The sequence below is a fragment of the Solanum dulcamara genome, chromosome 9, assembly GCF_947179165.1.
Source record: "Solanum dulcamara chromosome 9, daSolDulc1.2, whole genome shotgun sequence".
NCBI lineage: Eukaryota > Viridiplantae > Streptophyta > Magnoliopsida > Solanales > Solanaceae > Solanum > Solanum dulcamara.
The window spans coordinates 1,422,126-1,436,901 of record NC_077245.1 but is presented as its reverse complement, the minus strand read 5'-3'; the positions used below and the strand labels follow the sequence as shown (position 1 = coordinate 1,436,901).

The window sequence follows — 14,776 nt, the reverse complement described above, 5'->3', positions numbered from 1 at the left end:
GGAATTAATTTGTTTCGATCTGCCTTAAGTGATCCTCTACGTGACATAATCTGCCTTAAGTGATCCTGTACGTGACATAAAATCATAATAAAAGAATGAGAAGTACAGATTTAATAGACCTTAACAACTTTGATTCAAAAACTGTATATTCATTAGAAATTCACAGATTATATATATAATAAACTTCAAATATATAATTATTTTAATATATAACTCATAAATTTTTAATTTTAAATCGTTCGATGATTAAAACCATCATATAAGCTTTCTTATAAAAATCAAGTTTAATTTGTTGGAATTCTTATTTAGTTCGAATTGAAAAGGAGTGAAAGCTTATGATGGATTTTGATTGATTTGGCCAATTTGAGTCTACAATGAAGTACTGTAGATATTCCACACACGTAAACATTCTCTCTTTCACACACTCACGCTCTTTATCTCTCCAAGAAAGTTTTATATATACCGTGTTGCGAAATTTTATTTAGTACATATAAAAAAATAGCGATTGTGGATTTTTTTTAAGATTCTAAAAAAAAAGAGAGTAGAAGAGCAGTGAAGCTTAGAAGTGACGGATTTAACTAAATTCATTATTTTATCGCAACATAAATACTTATATGTTAAGTATTAATACTATAATATCAATAAGATTTAATGTTGGTCTTATAATTCTTAAAAAGTAGTATATTTTAACAAAAAAACTTTAAAAGTTGATTCATAATTTAAATTTAGATCAGTCTTTCCCTACCACACTTTTGTGTAAACATAATTTAGTACTAGTGTTGACATAGTCAACTTAACTAAACCAAATTACCAAAGCAAAAGTTTCATTTAGTTGTAATAGCTTCCAGAACCAAATACCCTGTATCCTTTTTGGACCCTTTTCACCTTTAAACACATCTCCCCAAAATGACATTTTTATAGTGTATATCATTTTTATTTTTATTTTTTAAAAAGCCTTTAAAATCTCCCAAACATTTCAACGTCCTTTATAGACTTACCCTTTTGAATCATATGACCTTTAAAACCCTCTTTTTAGATAATTGCACCTTTCCCCAAGTGACACAAAGGCGGAGTTGACACAAATACAGAATTCGAGTCAAATCTATTAGATTTTATTGATTCGTAATTGGTAATTTGGTTCCGCCCTGGCTAACAGTTCCATATGCTCATATAAATGAACTTATAATCTTCTCTTCTTGTTTCAAGTACTTCTAAATATTCTACCTCTAGCTTTTGTTAGTGTGACATTTTAATATTTTATTAAATTACAATTTTACATTATCATATTTTCTTTTGTTTATGGCCGTGGAAGTAATTGCCTTAGCAATTGTCCATTGATGGCATTTAATGTCATCTTTATTTTATTTTGTATTAGTGCATATATTACTCAATCAATTATGTTTTTTTAAAAAAACATAATTATCTCCAGTAAGTGGTGCACTAAATGATAATTTCTTTTAACATAATTATCACTAGTAAGTGGTGCACTAAATGTTAAAGATAGCATTCCACTATTTTTTCATCTTTTGAATTCTTCCCTCTCCTATAAATAGAGAGGTCTTCTTTATTTTTGGAATGCAAGAAAACATTAAGTGCATTAAGTTTGTCAAAAAAGAGATTTCTTATTAGTTGAAGGGGGGTGTTCTTTTTTGTGGAGCTTTAAACTCAACTCTTGTTCAAAGTTTGTTGAGTTACACTTTGTGATAAGACTGTTGTATCCTGGAGGGGACAAGTCAAAAGGACTACTGCTGGGCCGGTGAAAAGATTTGCTGCAGTGGGCTTGAATCTCCTTAAAGAGAGCAAGATATCCGCGTCTCAACCAAGAAGTGAATTTATTTTCTTCATTTTATTTTTTCAATTGTAATTTGTAATCTTGTAATTTCACTAACATAACAATTTCCTTGTTCAATGTGATATGCTACTACAATTCCTATTTCTTTCAATCACAAGGTATTGCAAATTCACCTCATTCAATATTTTCCCAACTAATTTCACTACTTCTCAACTTTCTCCTATTGAAGTACCAAAATCATGACAATACACCCTTTGAAACACACCCCAAATCCATATATTGTGCCATAACAAACTTTCTTGCTTATTCCATATTACATGACATAGAAAAAAGATTTTTTTCACAACGACGAAGTATTATTACAAGGAGCTGTGTTTATGAAGTTTTTCATTATTATACTATGTCATTGTTTGGATCATTGTGTGTTGCATCTTTGGGGTCTATTTTGCTACCGGACTCAGCTAGCCCTGTTTTGTATTTGCTCTGTCTCATGCTTCCTATTTGTGGATTACTAACTTTGGCCTATAGGAACATTGTGGTGATTTTTTGGCAGAGGAATGATTATAGGAGGCGAGTGTGGTCATTGTTCTTTAGCCTATGGAGGTTCATGGCTCATTTTCACCGTATCCGCGACCGATTGGATCTTCCTTTGTAGGAAGGTTCAAGGGCGGATTTAACGTATTGAAGTTACAGGTTCAGCAAAATTCAATAATTTTGATTTGTATCTTGTATTTGTGTTATGAATTAAATCAAGCTTCATATGTTTAAAGAATCTATTCGATATCTAGTAAGAAAAAAGGTTCTGGTCCAACTCACAAACATAAAATTTTGGATGCACCTCTAGGAGGATCCATAGTTTTGAATATGGTACAATTTACAATTTCACATGACCAATATTTTGGCTTGTACATTTAAAAAAGGGGTCTTTGTGTAATTTTTTAACCTTTAATTCCATGGTCTATTATTTGTCAACTTGTTGCTTTTACCTAGCTCCGCTCCTGATTGTGGTTCAACTAAGTTCAGATTCATATCAGGAGGTCTCATATTGAGGCTAAAATGCTGCTTAACAAAGGTAATTTTGTATTCACGACTCGAACACGAAATCTCTAATTAAGAACACAAAAGTAGTTACAACATAACTACCAACACTTAAGTTGATCCATCCAAGATTTCTCCAACTCTCTAAGGAATGAAGTCCCAATCCAAGCAAATGTTATTTGATAGTAGTATATAGTATTTCACTTTACAGATAGAATTAAGGGTAAATTACTCCATATTAATTAGTATTTGATTACTGAACATATAGTTACAAAATGAATTTAAGATAACGAACCACATCGTAGAATGAAGAGAGTTGTGGGCTGGTTGGCAGAATAAAGAATGGAGACTCTGGGCTTTATTAAAATATGATCCTTCAGGCAAGTTTTAATGGGATGTGATGAGTGGTCAATACTCGCAATTAAATATGCGAGAAGGGCGTCCAGGCTCAGCCTGGTTACGACAATTTGGACGCTCTCATTTTTACCAATCTGATCCCTATGCTTGAATTATCTTATTTACCCCACGCCACACACCCTCTATCCCTCTCACCCCCCCCCCCCCCCCTCTTAAGTAAATTTTTCTAATTGTTTGGCATTTTTTTTTCTTTTTTACATTTTTTTCCTTCAAATTTTATGTTCTGTTATTTTTTAATTTGAGATAATATTTAAAAACACATAATTTTTTAATTGAACTATTAGGTGTTTACATACCGACATTCAAAGAAGTGCATGACAATTTCTTAATTTTTTCATAAAATTTCACTCCTTAATTTTGTGGCATAAATAATTAGTAATAATTCAAGCAAAAAATACAAACACCTAATAATTCAAATAAATCAAATAAAAGGATAAATCATTAAATATTACTCCATATCTTACCAAGATCATAATATTGAAAGGAGATTTTCATCGGTTAAATATATTTCCAATTTTAGACCTTAACGAATCATAAAGGAGCATTCACGACTAATTCTGCAACTTTTAGGACTCCAAATTCATTAATGACACATGATTGATATGGTTGAAGAGTTCAACATCGAATTATATTTTACATGATATAGAATAATATTTTCCTCATGAATCAGTTTTTAAGCTGAATTAAATTCAAAATCTATTTTCTTTAATAGATAAGTATCACTTTACCTGGATCAAATAACTTTTGTAGAGATCATTTCATGAAACATCCGTATATGAAATAACTTCGTAGAAGTAATAAAATAAGAATAATATTCTTTCATGTATGATTTGTAACAAACCAATATTACAACGTGACATAATAACTACGGAGTTCTATGTCTATAAAAAATAAAAATATCATCATTTATATTTTGGTGCAAAAATATCTTTAAATTATTTGCATCTTAACATGAAAAATATTATTTCCTTTATTGTTTTCAATTCTATTTGTGTTTACACCAATATATATGTGAGATCTCATAAAAAATGTACAAATATTAAGTTTTAAGTTCATAATGTAATTTTAAGAACTCAAAATATTGAACACGTTTAATTACTAAGTAAATTAATTAATTACTGATTTCTCATGAATAACATTTCACATAGTTAACTTAATTAAATTAACGGAACCAGGTCATTTGCATGAATCTGTACTTAATTAGCAATCTTGTTACGCCACATATCACATTTCTGTTTTGGGATCTGGAAAAAAAAATACTCATTTCAGACTTTCTAATTGTAATTCAAATTTTATTAATTTGATTAATTCAAATTCATATAAGATAGGTCTAGAGGAGAATCGCGTTATACCAAAAAAAAAATTGATTTTCAAAATTTAAATCTTAGATTTGTAATTAAGAATAAAATGATTCATACTTCTCCATGGTCATCATGAGATTTCACTTTATTGAAATTATTATAAATCAAATGAAATAATTATATAACAATAATAATATATTCAGTGTAATCCACAAGGAAGAACTCAAGATTACTTAGACCTACATCCTATTTTGTGAAGATAAAAAATATATTTTCAATTAATCGTCGACTTAAGTAAACCAAATGAAATAATTAATCATCTAATATTTTAGTTAGTATAATTTGTAGTAGAGAGAAAGTTTAAGAAAGAATTAGGTTAGAGACCCCAAAACTTGGGTAAGTGTTCAGATTTATTGAAGATGAGACAATAACAATAAAAATGAAATAAGGACAAAAATGTAGCATTTGTAGATGAGCTCTTCTCAATGATTACAAAGTAAAATAACTTGTAGTAGTAGTAGTAAAAAATTGACCAAGTGTCCCCCTTACTTATTCGGGATTTGTTTGGTACGAGCAATAAACAACAATTAACTTTAAAAAAATATTAATTATATTTAGTTGAAATAAAATTATAAAATAATCTATTTTAAAATTATAATATTATTTTTATCTCATATAAAAAATAAAATAACAAATTCCAAACTAATTAATCCCGAAACTATTTATAATAAGCCCTTACTCCACCATTTATACATGTCTCTACACTTCCTTTATTTCTTATTCATTACTATTAATACTACAATTACTTGCTCAACAAACACCTTTCACATTTACCTTTTACGTCGATCAAGTCTTTCGTCGATTTTTTTTTCTTTTTTAGTTTATTTTAATAAAAATATATATCTTTTTTCTTTTTTAGTTTGCTTCAATAAAATATATATATATATTCTTTTGACTATTTTTAATTTCATTTTATTATACATCATATTTAAAATCAAAAATATATATTTTCATACATTATATGTATCAATAATTTAACTAGATCACATTATTTAACTCTTTTTTATTTTCGTAAACTTCGATTAAAAAAGATTTAGTAGCACGTGAAAGTTTTACTTCTTTCACTTTGTATGAATTATATTGGATGGGATTGGAAACAGGCTGTAGTCTTTGAGTCTTCCACCTACCCCACCCCAAAACTTTCCTGACACACCACTGAAAAATAAAAATAAAATAGAAATGAAAATGAAGGAAATTTATAAGAAAAATAAATTAAGGGGTCGTTTGTTGAAGTGTGTTAACAAAAATAATGCATATATTAAAGTTTTATATTAATAGTGCCTTGTTTGGCAGCAAAAATATATTAGGACTTGTATTACTAATATCATGAATTTTTAGGTATTAGTAATGCAAGGTATTTTAACACTTGCATTAGATTAATTAATGACAAAAATACCCTCAAAGCCTTATTAAAACATTTCCCAATAAAGAGTGTGAAAGATATTTTTGTAAGCAACCACTTTTCTAATAAAAATTATGCAAGAATTATCATTTCTAATACATCAAATTAAATGATATATCAAAAATAATGCAAACATTACTAATACATCCTATTTAATAAACAGATCCAATCATATGATATTTTGAACTCACTAATCCATTAAGTTAAATTCATTTTATAGTGAATCCATTAAAGGAAAAACAATTAGGAGAGGTAGAAGATTCAACTGAATATAATAGCTTCTTTTCGAGTGTAGTGTATTTTTAATGAAATTCATTAAATACATTAACATATCAAGTAGAATCAATTATTATCATTTTTCAAAATTTCAGAACCAATAAAATTAAAATATGTCACCACATCTATCCCAAGTATTTCTTTAATTCTAGGATTTGAATTCAAGATTTCTTATTACGGTTTTAATGTTGCATAGTTATTTAGACGTCAATGAAATTAATTTTAAGACTTGAATCTAAGATCTCTTATCACCGGGAAAAAAAGGTTTTTCTTGACATAATCAGAGGTATTAAATTATATTAGTTTACTATTATTAAATGATAAAGAATATTTATAACCCCTAATTAATATTGAGATTAAAAAATATTAATCATAATTAAGTAATTAAACTTGTATACATGTTACACCATTGATTTGAGCATTTGATGAATGCACTACTTTCTCATTCCCTCTTGTTTAAGTAAGAAAATTATGACCTTTCCTCTTCTACTCTCTTCTTCATGGTAGGTATTTAACCATACATTTGATATTTGAAGTTAAGGAATTTCTTTTTTTAAAAAAATGAATTTGAAGGGAAAAATTATATTTAAACACACATTCTTGAAAAAAGTTAAAATTTATAAGTGATTTTTTTTCAAACTTTAGAAGTTTGTCCTTAAAAACTAACCAAAAATTAATAATCAGTACAATGTACTATTCCACAAATCCCATAATATGTGTCTATTTTTATTTTAGAGAGTCAAACTAAATTAATTTTGATCGATACTTTAAGCTATAAGTTTTCACCATATTCATATGAGAAAATTGTAATTTACACTCTCTCCATTTTAACTTGTTTTCTGATTTTAACTTAACATAAAGGTTAAAAAATTAAAAAACACTTTTAAATCTTATGAATTGAATGTACCAAAATATCATTTAATGTTGTCCTTTTTATTAAACATATCACGTGAAAAATTAAAATTTAAAAATTATCAAAAAAACATTCTTTTCTAGACGAACTAAAAAAGAGAGCAAGACAAATAAATTGAAATAGAGAAAATAATACTTTTCGTATACCATTTGAATATATAAAACATTAATTTATTCTAATTAAATTTAATTTTAAAGATTAATTAAATTAAATATCAAAAAGCAGAACATAACAATTAATCTGAGAAAGAAGGAATACTAGACGAAAACATATTTTAAGAAATAAGGAATTCTATTTTGTTGAAGCACTTCCTTATTTATTATTTATAGGTTCATTTCCAAAAAAAGAGGGAAAAAATGTAAAGAGAGGCTCAAAACATAAACCCTAGACAACCCTCCCATCTCTATTTGTTTGCCACGTGTCATGAGCCACAAACTCCATGGATTTCTCCTTATTACCAAACCCCCCACCACTCCCTCCATCTTCTTCTGCTCTGTTTCTCTCTCAATTTTCTCTCTTCCAAACCATAATGAAACACAGCAAGCATAACAAGCACTGCGTTTTGCTTCATAATTCCTCTAAAGATGAAATTGAAGTAGCAAAAATTCTACTCGATCTCGAAAATCTAGTGAGAGGAAATCAATTTTGTTCGTTAATTTGGGGTTTTAAGAAAAGAAGATCTAATCGAGGAATAGATTTTTCTTCTTCTCGTGTCGTCAACTCTTCAACTTCTCTTCAAGGAAGTTCGAAAATAGATGAACATGAAATTCAACCCAAAATTAAAGCTGAAGTTACTAGCCCTGCTACTCCTCTTTCTTTTTCTCCAAGTGAATCTGATGAAAAATCAAAACATTCTTCTCGCAAAACCTATAAACGAAAGGTATTTTTATTAACTTTTCCCATGAATTCATAATCCTTTAGAAATTGGTGAATGATTTTAGTTTTAAAATTGTTGATTGGTTTTGCAGACGAGGGAGGAATTAATGGATACGATAAAGCAGTTATCTCAATGCAGAGAATTGCTAAGAGGGGTAAGTTTGTAAATTTAACAAAAAAATTGATTTTTTTTTCTTTTCTTAAATTATCCTGTGTCTGTCTTCTTTTTATTACTGTAGTGTTTTTTTCCCCCTTTTTTCATCAATATCTTTTATTTATTTATTTATTCCGGAAATGGAATTTGTACAGGAAGTGGAGAATGTTCGGAATTGCTACAACAATCAAAAAGCTTATAATTTGAAGTTGAAAGCAATGAAAGAACAGGTAAATATTCATCTCTATTTTTGGACTTCAACATAAAAATTCATCTCTACTTTTTTCTCAATTCATATTTGTGTTTTTTATTTGGGGGCTGTTTGCGTAATTGTTTAAAAAATTGATCATTTGCAATACTAATTGTATAAAAGAACGTTTACATTATCAGCATAATTTAACTTGCGATAACATATTATTACTTTATTTTTCAAGTTTGCTTATTAGCTTACGACAAAAAATGTATAATTTAACTCGTGGTAGCACATTATTAGTCTAATTTTTCAAGTTTACTTATTACCTAACGACAAAGAGTGTAAAATTTAACTCGTGATAGTCCATTGTTACTCTATTTTTTCAGGTTTGCTTATTAGTTTACAACAAAAAGTGTATAATTTAACTCTGTGATATCACATTATTACTCTATTTTTTCAAGTTTCCTTATTAGCTTAATACCAAAGGCGACTTGTTATTATACATCAACTTAATCTATTTAACGAAGACAACTTGGGGTTAATTCATTTGATTTCCTCCCGTCTTAATTCTGATTAATTAGCTACTTCCGAGCCCTTGTTGTTATGTTGCATTGTGTGATCTTCCGCTTCGCTAATTACAGGTAACCAGAATGGTGAATTTCCAAGGGGCTAGTGTTAATTTAGGTCAACTTTACAGTAATCCTGGAATGGAACCCAATCGTCAACAGCCATTCATTATGGATCAGGTTGCTTTAAGATCAGAAGCTTTCCAAAGATTTCAGTACCCATTGGGCCAGCTTCAACAGGCCCAACCTTTGTTCTCAAATAGATTGGGCCCAGGCCCAATGGGTCTTCCAGATCTGAATGTTACGGCGGACGAGGCTTTCGCATTGGACCCGTTCGATATCGATAGAATGAATGTTGAAAGGAAGGCCCAATATGCTGAAGCTAGAAGGAGGAGGATAATTAAAAGAATAGAAATTAAGAATTCATCTGGTTTTATTAGACCACCAAGAAGGAGATAGTAGGTAATTTTTTTTGTTGTTGTTAAATTCCTTTTAACATGTTTTATTTGATCCCTCCATAGAATGATATGATTTTTTTTGTAAGCGATAGAAAGGTCAATCGAGCAAAGCTCTTTATTGGTTTAGGCCATGTCGCCAAGTGACATTGTATCGTACATTAGTTAAAGGAGATGGTGAACTATAATAATGTGCGTATACTTTTCATATCGTTTAAGCAAAATATTTCCTTGATTTAGATTTTTTTAGCTATTGGATTATTACCATGAATTATGATTTTGCTCATTTGGTAAGATTATATAAGAATTAGAGATATTTTGATAGTTTTTCACAAATTGTGAGGTTTTCATGTTTGTGAGAATAAAATACACATGTCCAAACGAAATATAAATTTTTAATCTCGTTCAAATGGGTCCTTAACATTTTATTATAAAGTTTTCAATTTGCTCAATGAAAAAAACATTTAGATGATAGTATAAAAGGTTCATATATTATTAAAAAGAAATAAAATGAGAGCTATTCAAAAAGGCATCATGGGCCCAAATCTAATGGTCTTTGAAATTGGGCTATTGACTAGGTCCACATAAAACTAGGTTTAGGGTTTGTGATGACTGCTGCTATATATATGAACTCTAGACCCAAAAAAAACACCCTCTCCAGCAGCTCACTTTGTGTCTAAAATCTCTCTTTGCTTGTTAAGAGAGTTTTATGTATTTTTCTTTTTCTTCTTAATATTCGATTCAATTTTTGTGCACATGGACTAATTTCACGTTTTCTCTTTGTATTATGTTTTCTTTTAGAGTTTGATTGCAGAAGGGGTATGCAAACGATGACAATATTATTGAGGATATGAGAAGCTCGAGCTCAATTATTATTGAAGCTTGAGCGATGCTTTTTCCTAATACTTCCATGAATCTGATGCATACCTTATAGCCAATTTCCTTGTATTAAAAGTATTTTTTGAAGATAAATATTTTTTTTTTGAAAAAAAAGTTGATTGTCTATGAATTATTATTTTTATACAATTATTTAACTGATCAGTTGTATTTGTTCAATAATTAATTATTTATAAAAATAATAAGATATTACTCTTTCATTCATAAATCAAAAATCGATTTAACCGAATCAAATAAATGAAAATCGACGTTTTAATGTCCACCCTAAAAACAATGGGAGGACTCAAATGAAATAGTTATGTGCCACCTTTTAATTTGGGAAGGTATGTGATGAAAGGGTCTGAAATTTTAATGATAATATTGGTGCAAAAATGCTTTAAATGTAAGGGAATTTGAGAATTGGTTGTGGAAATTTGTTAAATTGATGGTATATTTGAGGTAGCTGTATAATTTTGGGCGCATGGTATGATGGAAGGTAGATCTAACCAAATATATTATTAAAGTAGAGCAGTACCTTTGACCATTTTATAAAAAGAACACTTTTATAAAAATCTGAAGCTCAGTTCTGAATTCCCAAACCAATTTTTGTGTCTTTCAAAACAAACACGACACAAGTACTTCTATGTACAGGTTTATTTACAGTATGATCCTCTAATGCAAAACAATTACAGTTCCATTTGCTACTGAGGAAAAGAAACATTTCAGCAATGTCAACATTTTACAGCATTCAGAAAATTATTTAGAGGAATACGGATGCATATTATAATACTAAAATAGTAATTTTCAGAAACTGCAATATCCACACCAGTATAAGAAGCTACTGTAATACAATATATTCATATTTAGACCAATAAAAGACATTTCATTTCTCAACAAACCAAACACAAAGTTCAAATGAAGAGAAGACAATAGTAAACATAACAAATTCACTTGGCAGAAATTGAACAAACCAACAATATCAAATGTAGAAACGTCTTTAGTATTCATTTTGTTCTTCAGCGCCCTCCTCATCATAATCTTCCTCATCATCTGCTGTAGCATCCTGGTATTGTTGATATTCTGCAACCAAATCATTCATATTGCTCTCGGCTTCAGTGAACTCCATTTCATCCATTCCTTCACCTGTGTACCAATGCAAGAAAGCCTTGCGCCTGAACATGGCTGTGAACTGCTCACTCACCCTTCTAAACATCTCCTGAATGGAGGTTGAATTGCCAACAAATGTGGATGCCATCTTCAGCCCAGTTGGTGGGATATCACACACACTAGACTTCACATTGTTAGGGATCCATTCAACAAAGTAGGATGAGTTCTTGTTCTGCACATTGATCATCTGTTCATCTACCTCCTTTGTGCTCATCTTACCCCTAAACATGGCAGAAGCTGTCAGGTAACGTCCATGACGGGGATCTGCAGCGCACATCATGTTCTTGGCATCCCACATTTGTTGAGTAAGCTCTGGCACTGTTAGGGAAATGTATTGCTGTGATCCGCGAGAGGTTAGTGGTGCAAATCCCACCATGAAGAAGTGAAGACGTGGGAAGGGAATTAAATTCACAGCCAACTTCCGCAGGTCTGAGTTCAGCTGACCAGGGAATCTCAAACAGCAAGTAACACCACTCATGGTTGCAGAAATCAAATGGTTCAAGTCACCAACTACAAGTGAAAATAAACAAAAATTAATCATTTGCTTACTTGGGTTGCAGATCATACTATTTGTTACCACTAAAGAAAAATACTTACAACTTGGAGTAGTAAGCTTCAAAGTCCTGAAACAAATATCATATAGAGCTTCGTTGTCGAGGACCATACATTCATCAGCATTCTCCACCAATTGATGCACAGACAGTGTAGCGTTGTATGGTTCTACAACAGTGTCAGACACCTTTGGAGAAGGGAAAACAGAGAATGTGAGCATCATCCTGTCTGGATACTCCTCTCTTACCTTGGAAATCAGTAGTGTTCCCATGCCAGATCCAGTCCCTCCACCAAGTGAGTGACAAACCTGGAATCCTGATCCACAAAGCAAAGAATATAAAACAGTCAACTACCACCTCTCAATCAACAAATGGTAATAATTGTATAGAGAGGATCAACAAAATGATGCATCAGACATATAAGATTATTCAATAGATAATATCACTTGTCCAGATATTTTCAGGACGGAAGCAGTATGCATAAGATCTTAGATAAACTTCCAAAACTAGAAGGAAAAGGAATACAGGACGACTGACTAATATTGTCATCAGTAAGATCCAGACAAATCATTAATCTCAGTACTCGATCATGAACTCTAAGAGAGTAGGACTTGTTACTAGATGCATAATGAGAAAGTAAAATTTATCCTACTGCTAGACTATACAATTTTATGCAATCACTTATGTGCTCAATAAAATTCAGGCTTTATATGAACATTGAAATGTGCTCATAGCATCAGCATTAATTCTACTTTGAGTCAGACAAGTTGTTAACAGCAAATATAGGCATTTTCGATCATAGATCATGCGATTACAAATGAGTAAAAGAGATCTAAATACATCCAGACCATGCTACCCTAGATACATTCATAGAAACAACGAGTAAGCATTAGAAACAGAAACAAAAGGAGATCAAAATCGATTAGACATTCATAGAAACAATAAGCATTCAATTGGAAACGAAAAAGGAAAAAAGGTCAAATCTAGGCACTGTCAACTATAAACACACACATCGGACCAATTAACATAGGATTTGAAATGAAAATGAGAAAGATATATAATATAGGCACTGTTAACTATCAATAGGAAGAATGAGTATGCAATCTTATGCTTATTGCTTGGCAAAATCGATTATAGACATATTCATAGAAACAATAAGCATTCGATAAGAAACGAAAAAGGAAAAGAGGTTAAATATAGGCACTGTCAACTATAAACACATACATCGGACCAATTAGCATAGAATTTGAAATGAAAATGAGAAAGAGATCTAGTATAAGAATAAGTATGCAATTGGCAATAAAACGAAAACAGAAAACAAAGGCAGCAGGCAAAATTCATAGACGAAATGAGAATTCGACTAGAAAAGCATAAACAAAACCTTGCAAGCAATCACAATTCTCGGCCTCTTTACGAACAACATCGAGAACAGCATCAATCAACTCAGCGCCTTCAGTATAATGACCTTTGGCCCAGTTATTCCCAGCACCAGACTGACCAAAAACAAAGTTATCAGGACGGAAGATCTGACCATACGGACCAGATCTGATACTATCCATAGTACCAGGCTCTAGATCCATAAGAACAGCCCTGGGAACATAACGTCCACCAGAAGCTTCATTGAAATATACATTGATACGTTCAAGTTGAAGATCAGACTCAGCGGCGGTTCCTTTGTAACGTCCGGTAGGATCAACGCCGTGCTCATCACAGATAACTTCCCAGAATTTAGAACCGATTTGGTTACCGCATTGTCCTCCTTGAATGTGAAGAATTTCTCTCATTGTCTCTTTTTTTTTTTTTTGAGGGGGGGGGGAGAATTGATGAGAGAAAAGAGAGATTGAGAGAAGAAGAAGAGGAGGAGGAGATGAAGAGAAATGGAAAAGAGAGTGATATTTCTAGTGGTTTGGGGGTAAGAGGCGGGAATACATACACATGCAATAACTGATGGACCCTACATTTTAGGGTGAGAAGAATATGGGTCCCACATTTTTCACCACCGATATTTTTGGCCTTCAATAAATTAATTAAATACTCCTTTTATCTCAAATATGTTCTTTTCTTTCAAAATGTTTATTTTAGAAAATTAGTGACTCGTTATTTTTATTTCTAATAAGTGTAGAATAATGTAAATTAAATAAGATTTTATGAGAAAGATATATATATATATATGATGTTTTGGGAATTTTGATAAATACTTTCATAATTAAAGGCATTAAATGTCACAAAAGACAGATAACGTACATATAGACCAATAGACATATGTCTATTTAAGATTTGAATTTATTGACCATTTGAGTTATTGGATTTAAATTTTAATATCAATAAATATGTTTTTATTGAGTTCAGTTGAATTCAACGTTTTAATTATGTGTCACGCTTAGTAAGTAACTATAAGGTAATTTAAACTTATACTTATCAATACTGTTGTTGAATATAAAAAATCTTTAAAGACAAATAACACGGGATGAAAATGAATAGTTATTATGCATAAGATCATTCAAATTTATACCTATAATAATAACAAATAGTATGTATTATAGCCTTGTGGAGTATCAAATTGTCTTATTATCCTTCATGTAGCTCCTCACATATATATATAGTAATGTTTGAATCGTAATCAAGTAAATTGATCTTTTTTTTTCTTTTTTTTTAATTATTCTATTTTTAACCTTAATTGTATCATTAAACACAAAAACAACCTTTAAAAGTCTACAAAGTTGTTAGTAGTAGTAGATC

General features: G+C 30.4%; 2 protein-coding genes and 1 non-coding gene across 4 annotated transcripts; 2 read left to right on the top strand and 1 right to left on the bottom strand.

The window, feature by feature from the left end:
* The first annotated feature begins 3,222 nt into the window (after positions 1–3,222).
* LOC129904846 (small nucleolar RNA Z279/snoR105/snoR108) lies at positions 3,223–3,329 on the top strand. The gene has a single exon (XR_008770515.1). It is a non-coding gene; the product is annotated as a small nucleolar RNA Z279/snoR105/snoR108 (small nucleolar RNA).
* A 4,236-nt stretch (positions 3,330–7,565) lies between these two features.
* On the top strand, positions 7,566–10,444 carry LOC129902782 (uncharacterized). 2 transcript variants are annotated; one of them, XM_055978182.1, is made up of 5 exons: positions 7,566–8,079; positions 8,168–8,230; positions 8,385–8,459; positions 9,064–9,450; positions 10,245–10,444. In XM_055978182.1, the coding sequence occupies exons 1-4, from the start codon at positions 7,639–7,641 to the stop codon at positions 9,445–9,447; spliced, it is 963 nt and encodes a 320-aa protein (XP_055834157.1). In that variant the 5' UTR covers positions 7,566–7,638; the 3' UTR covers positions 9,448–9,450; positions 10,245–10,444. The 2 variants fall into 2 exon arrangements, with proteins under 2 accessions (XP_055834157.1, XP_055834156.1); XM_055978181.1 differs by lacking the exon at positions 10,245–10,444 and having other exon boundaries at positions 9,064–9,684.
* A 731-nt stretch (positions 10,445–11,175) lies between these two features.
* LOC129902160 (tubulin beta-2 chain) lies at positions 11,176–13,938 on the bottom strand. Its single transcript, XM_055977228.1, has 3 exons — positions 13,419–13,938; positions 12,084–12,353; positions 11,176–11,996 (listed from the first exon to the last, which is right to left on the bottom strand). The coding sequence occupies exons 1-3, from the start codon at positions 13,819–13,821 to the stop codon at positions 11,317–11,319; spliced, it is 1,353 nt and encodes a 450-aa protein (XP_055833203.1). The 5' UTR covers positions 13,822–13,938; the 3' UTR covers positions 11,176–11,316.
* Between the last annotated feature and the right edge of the window lie 838 nt (positions 13,939–14,776).

Bases quoted from the DNA above. Each gene is read 5' to 3' on its own strand.
- LOC129902782 (XM_055978182.1), top strand. From the start codon at position 7,639: ATGGATTTCTCCTTATTACCAAACCCCCCACCACTCCCTCCATCTTCT. The intron at 8,080-8,167 runs GTATTTTTATTA...TTGGTTTTGCAG, and splicing joins GCAAAACCTATAAACGAAAG to ACGAGGGAGGAATTAATGGA. The intron at 8,231-8,384 runs GTAAGTTTGTAA...GAATTTGTACAG, and splicing joins GCAGAGAATTGCTAAGAGGG to GAAGTGGAGAATGTTCGGAA.
- LOC129902160 (XM_055977228.1), bottom strand. From the start codon at position 13,821: ATGAGAGAAATTCTTCACATTCAAGGAGGACAATGCGGTAACCAAATC. The intron at 12,354-13,418 runs GTTTTGTTTATG...TTTGTGGATCAG, and splicing joins GAATTGTGATTGCTTGCAAG to GATTCCAGGTTTGTCACTCA. The intron at 11,997-12,083 runs GTAAGTATTTTT...TTTCACTTGTAG, and splicing joins GAAGCTTACTACTCCAAGTT to TTGGTGACTTGAACCATTTG.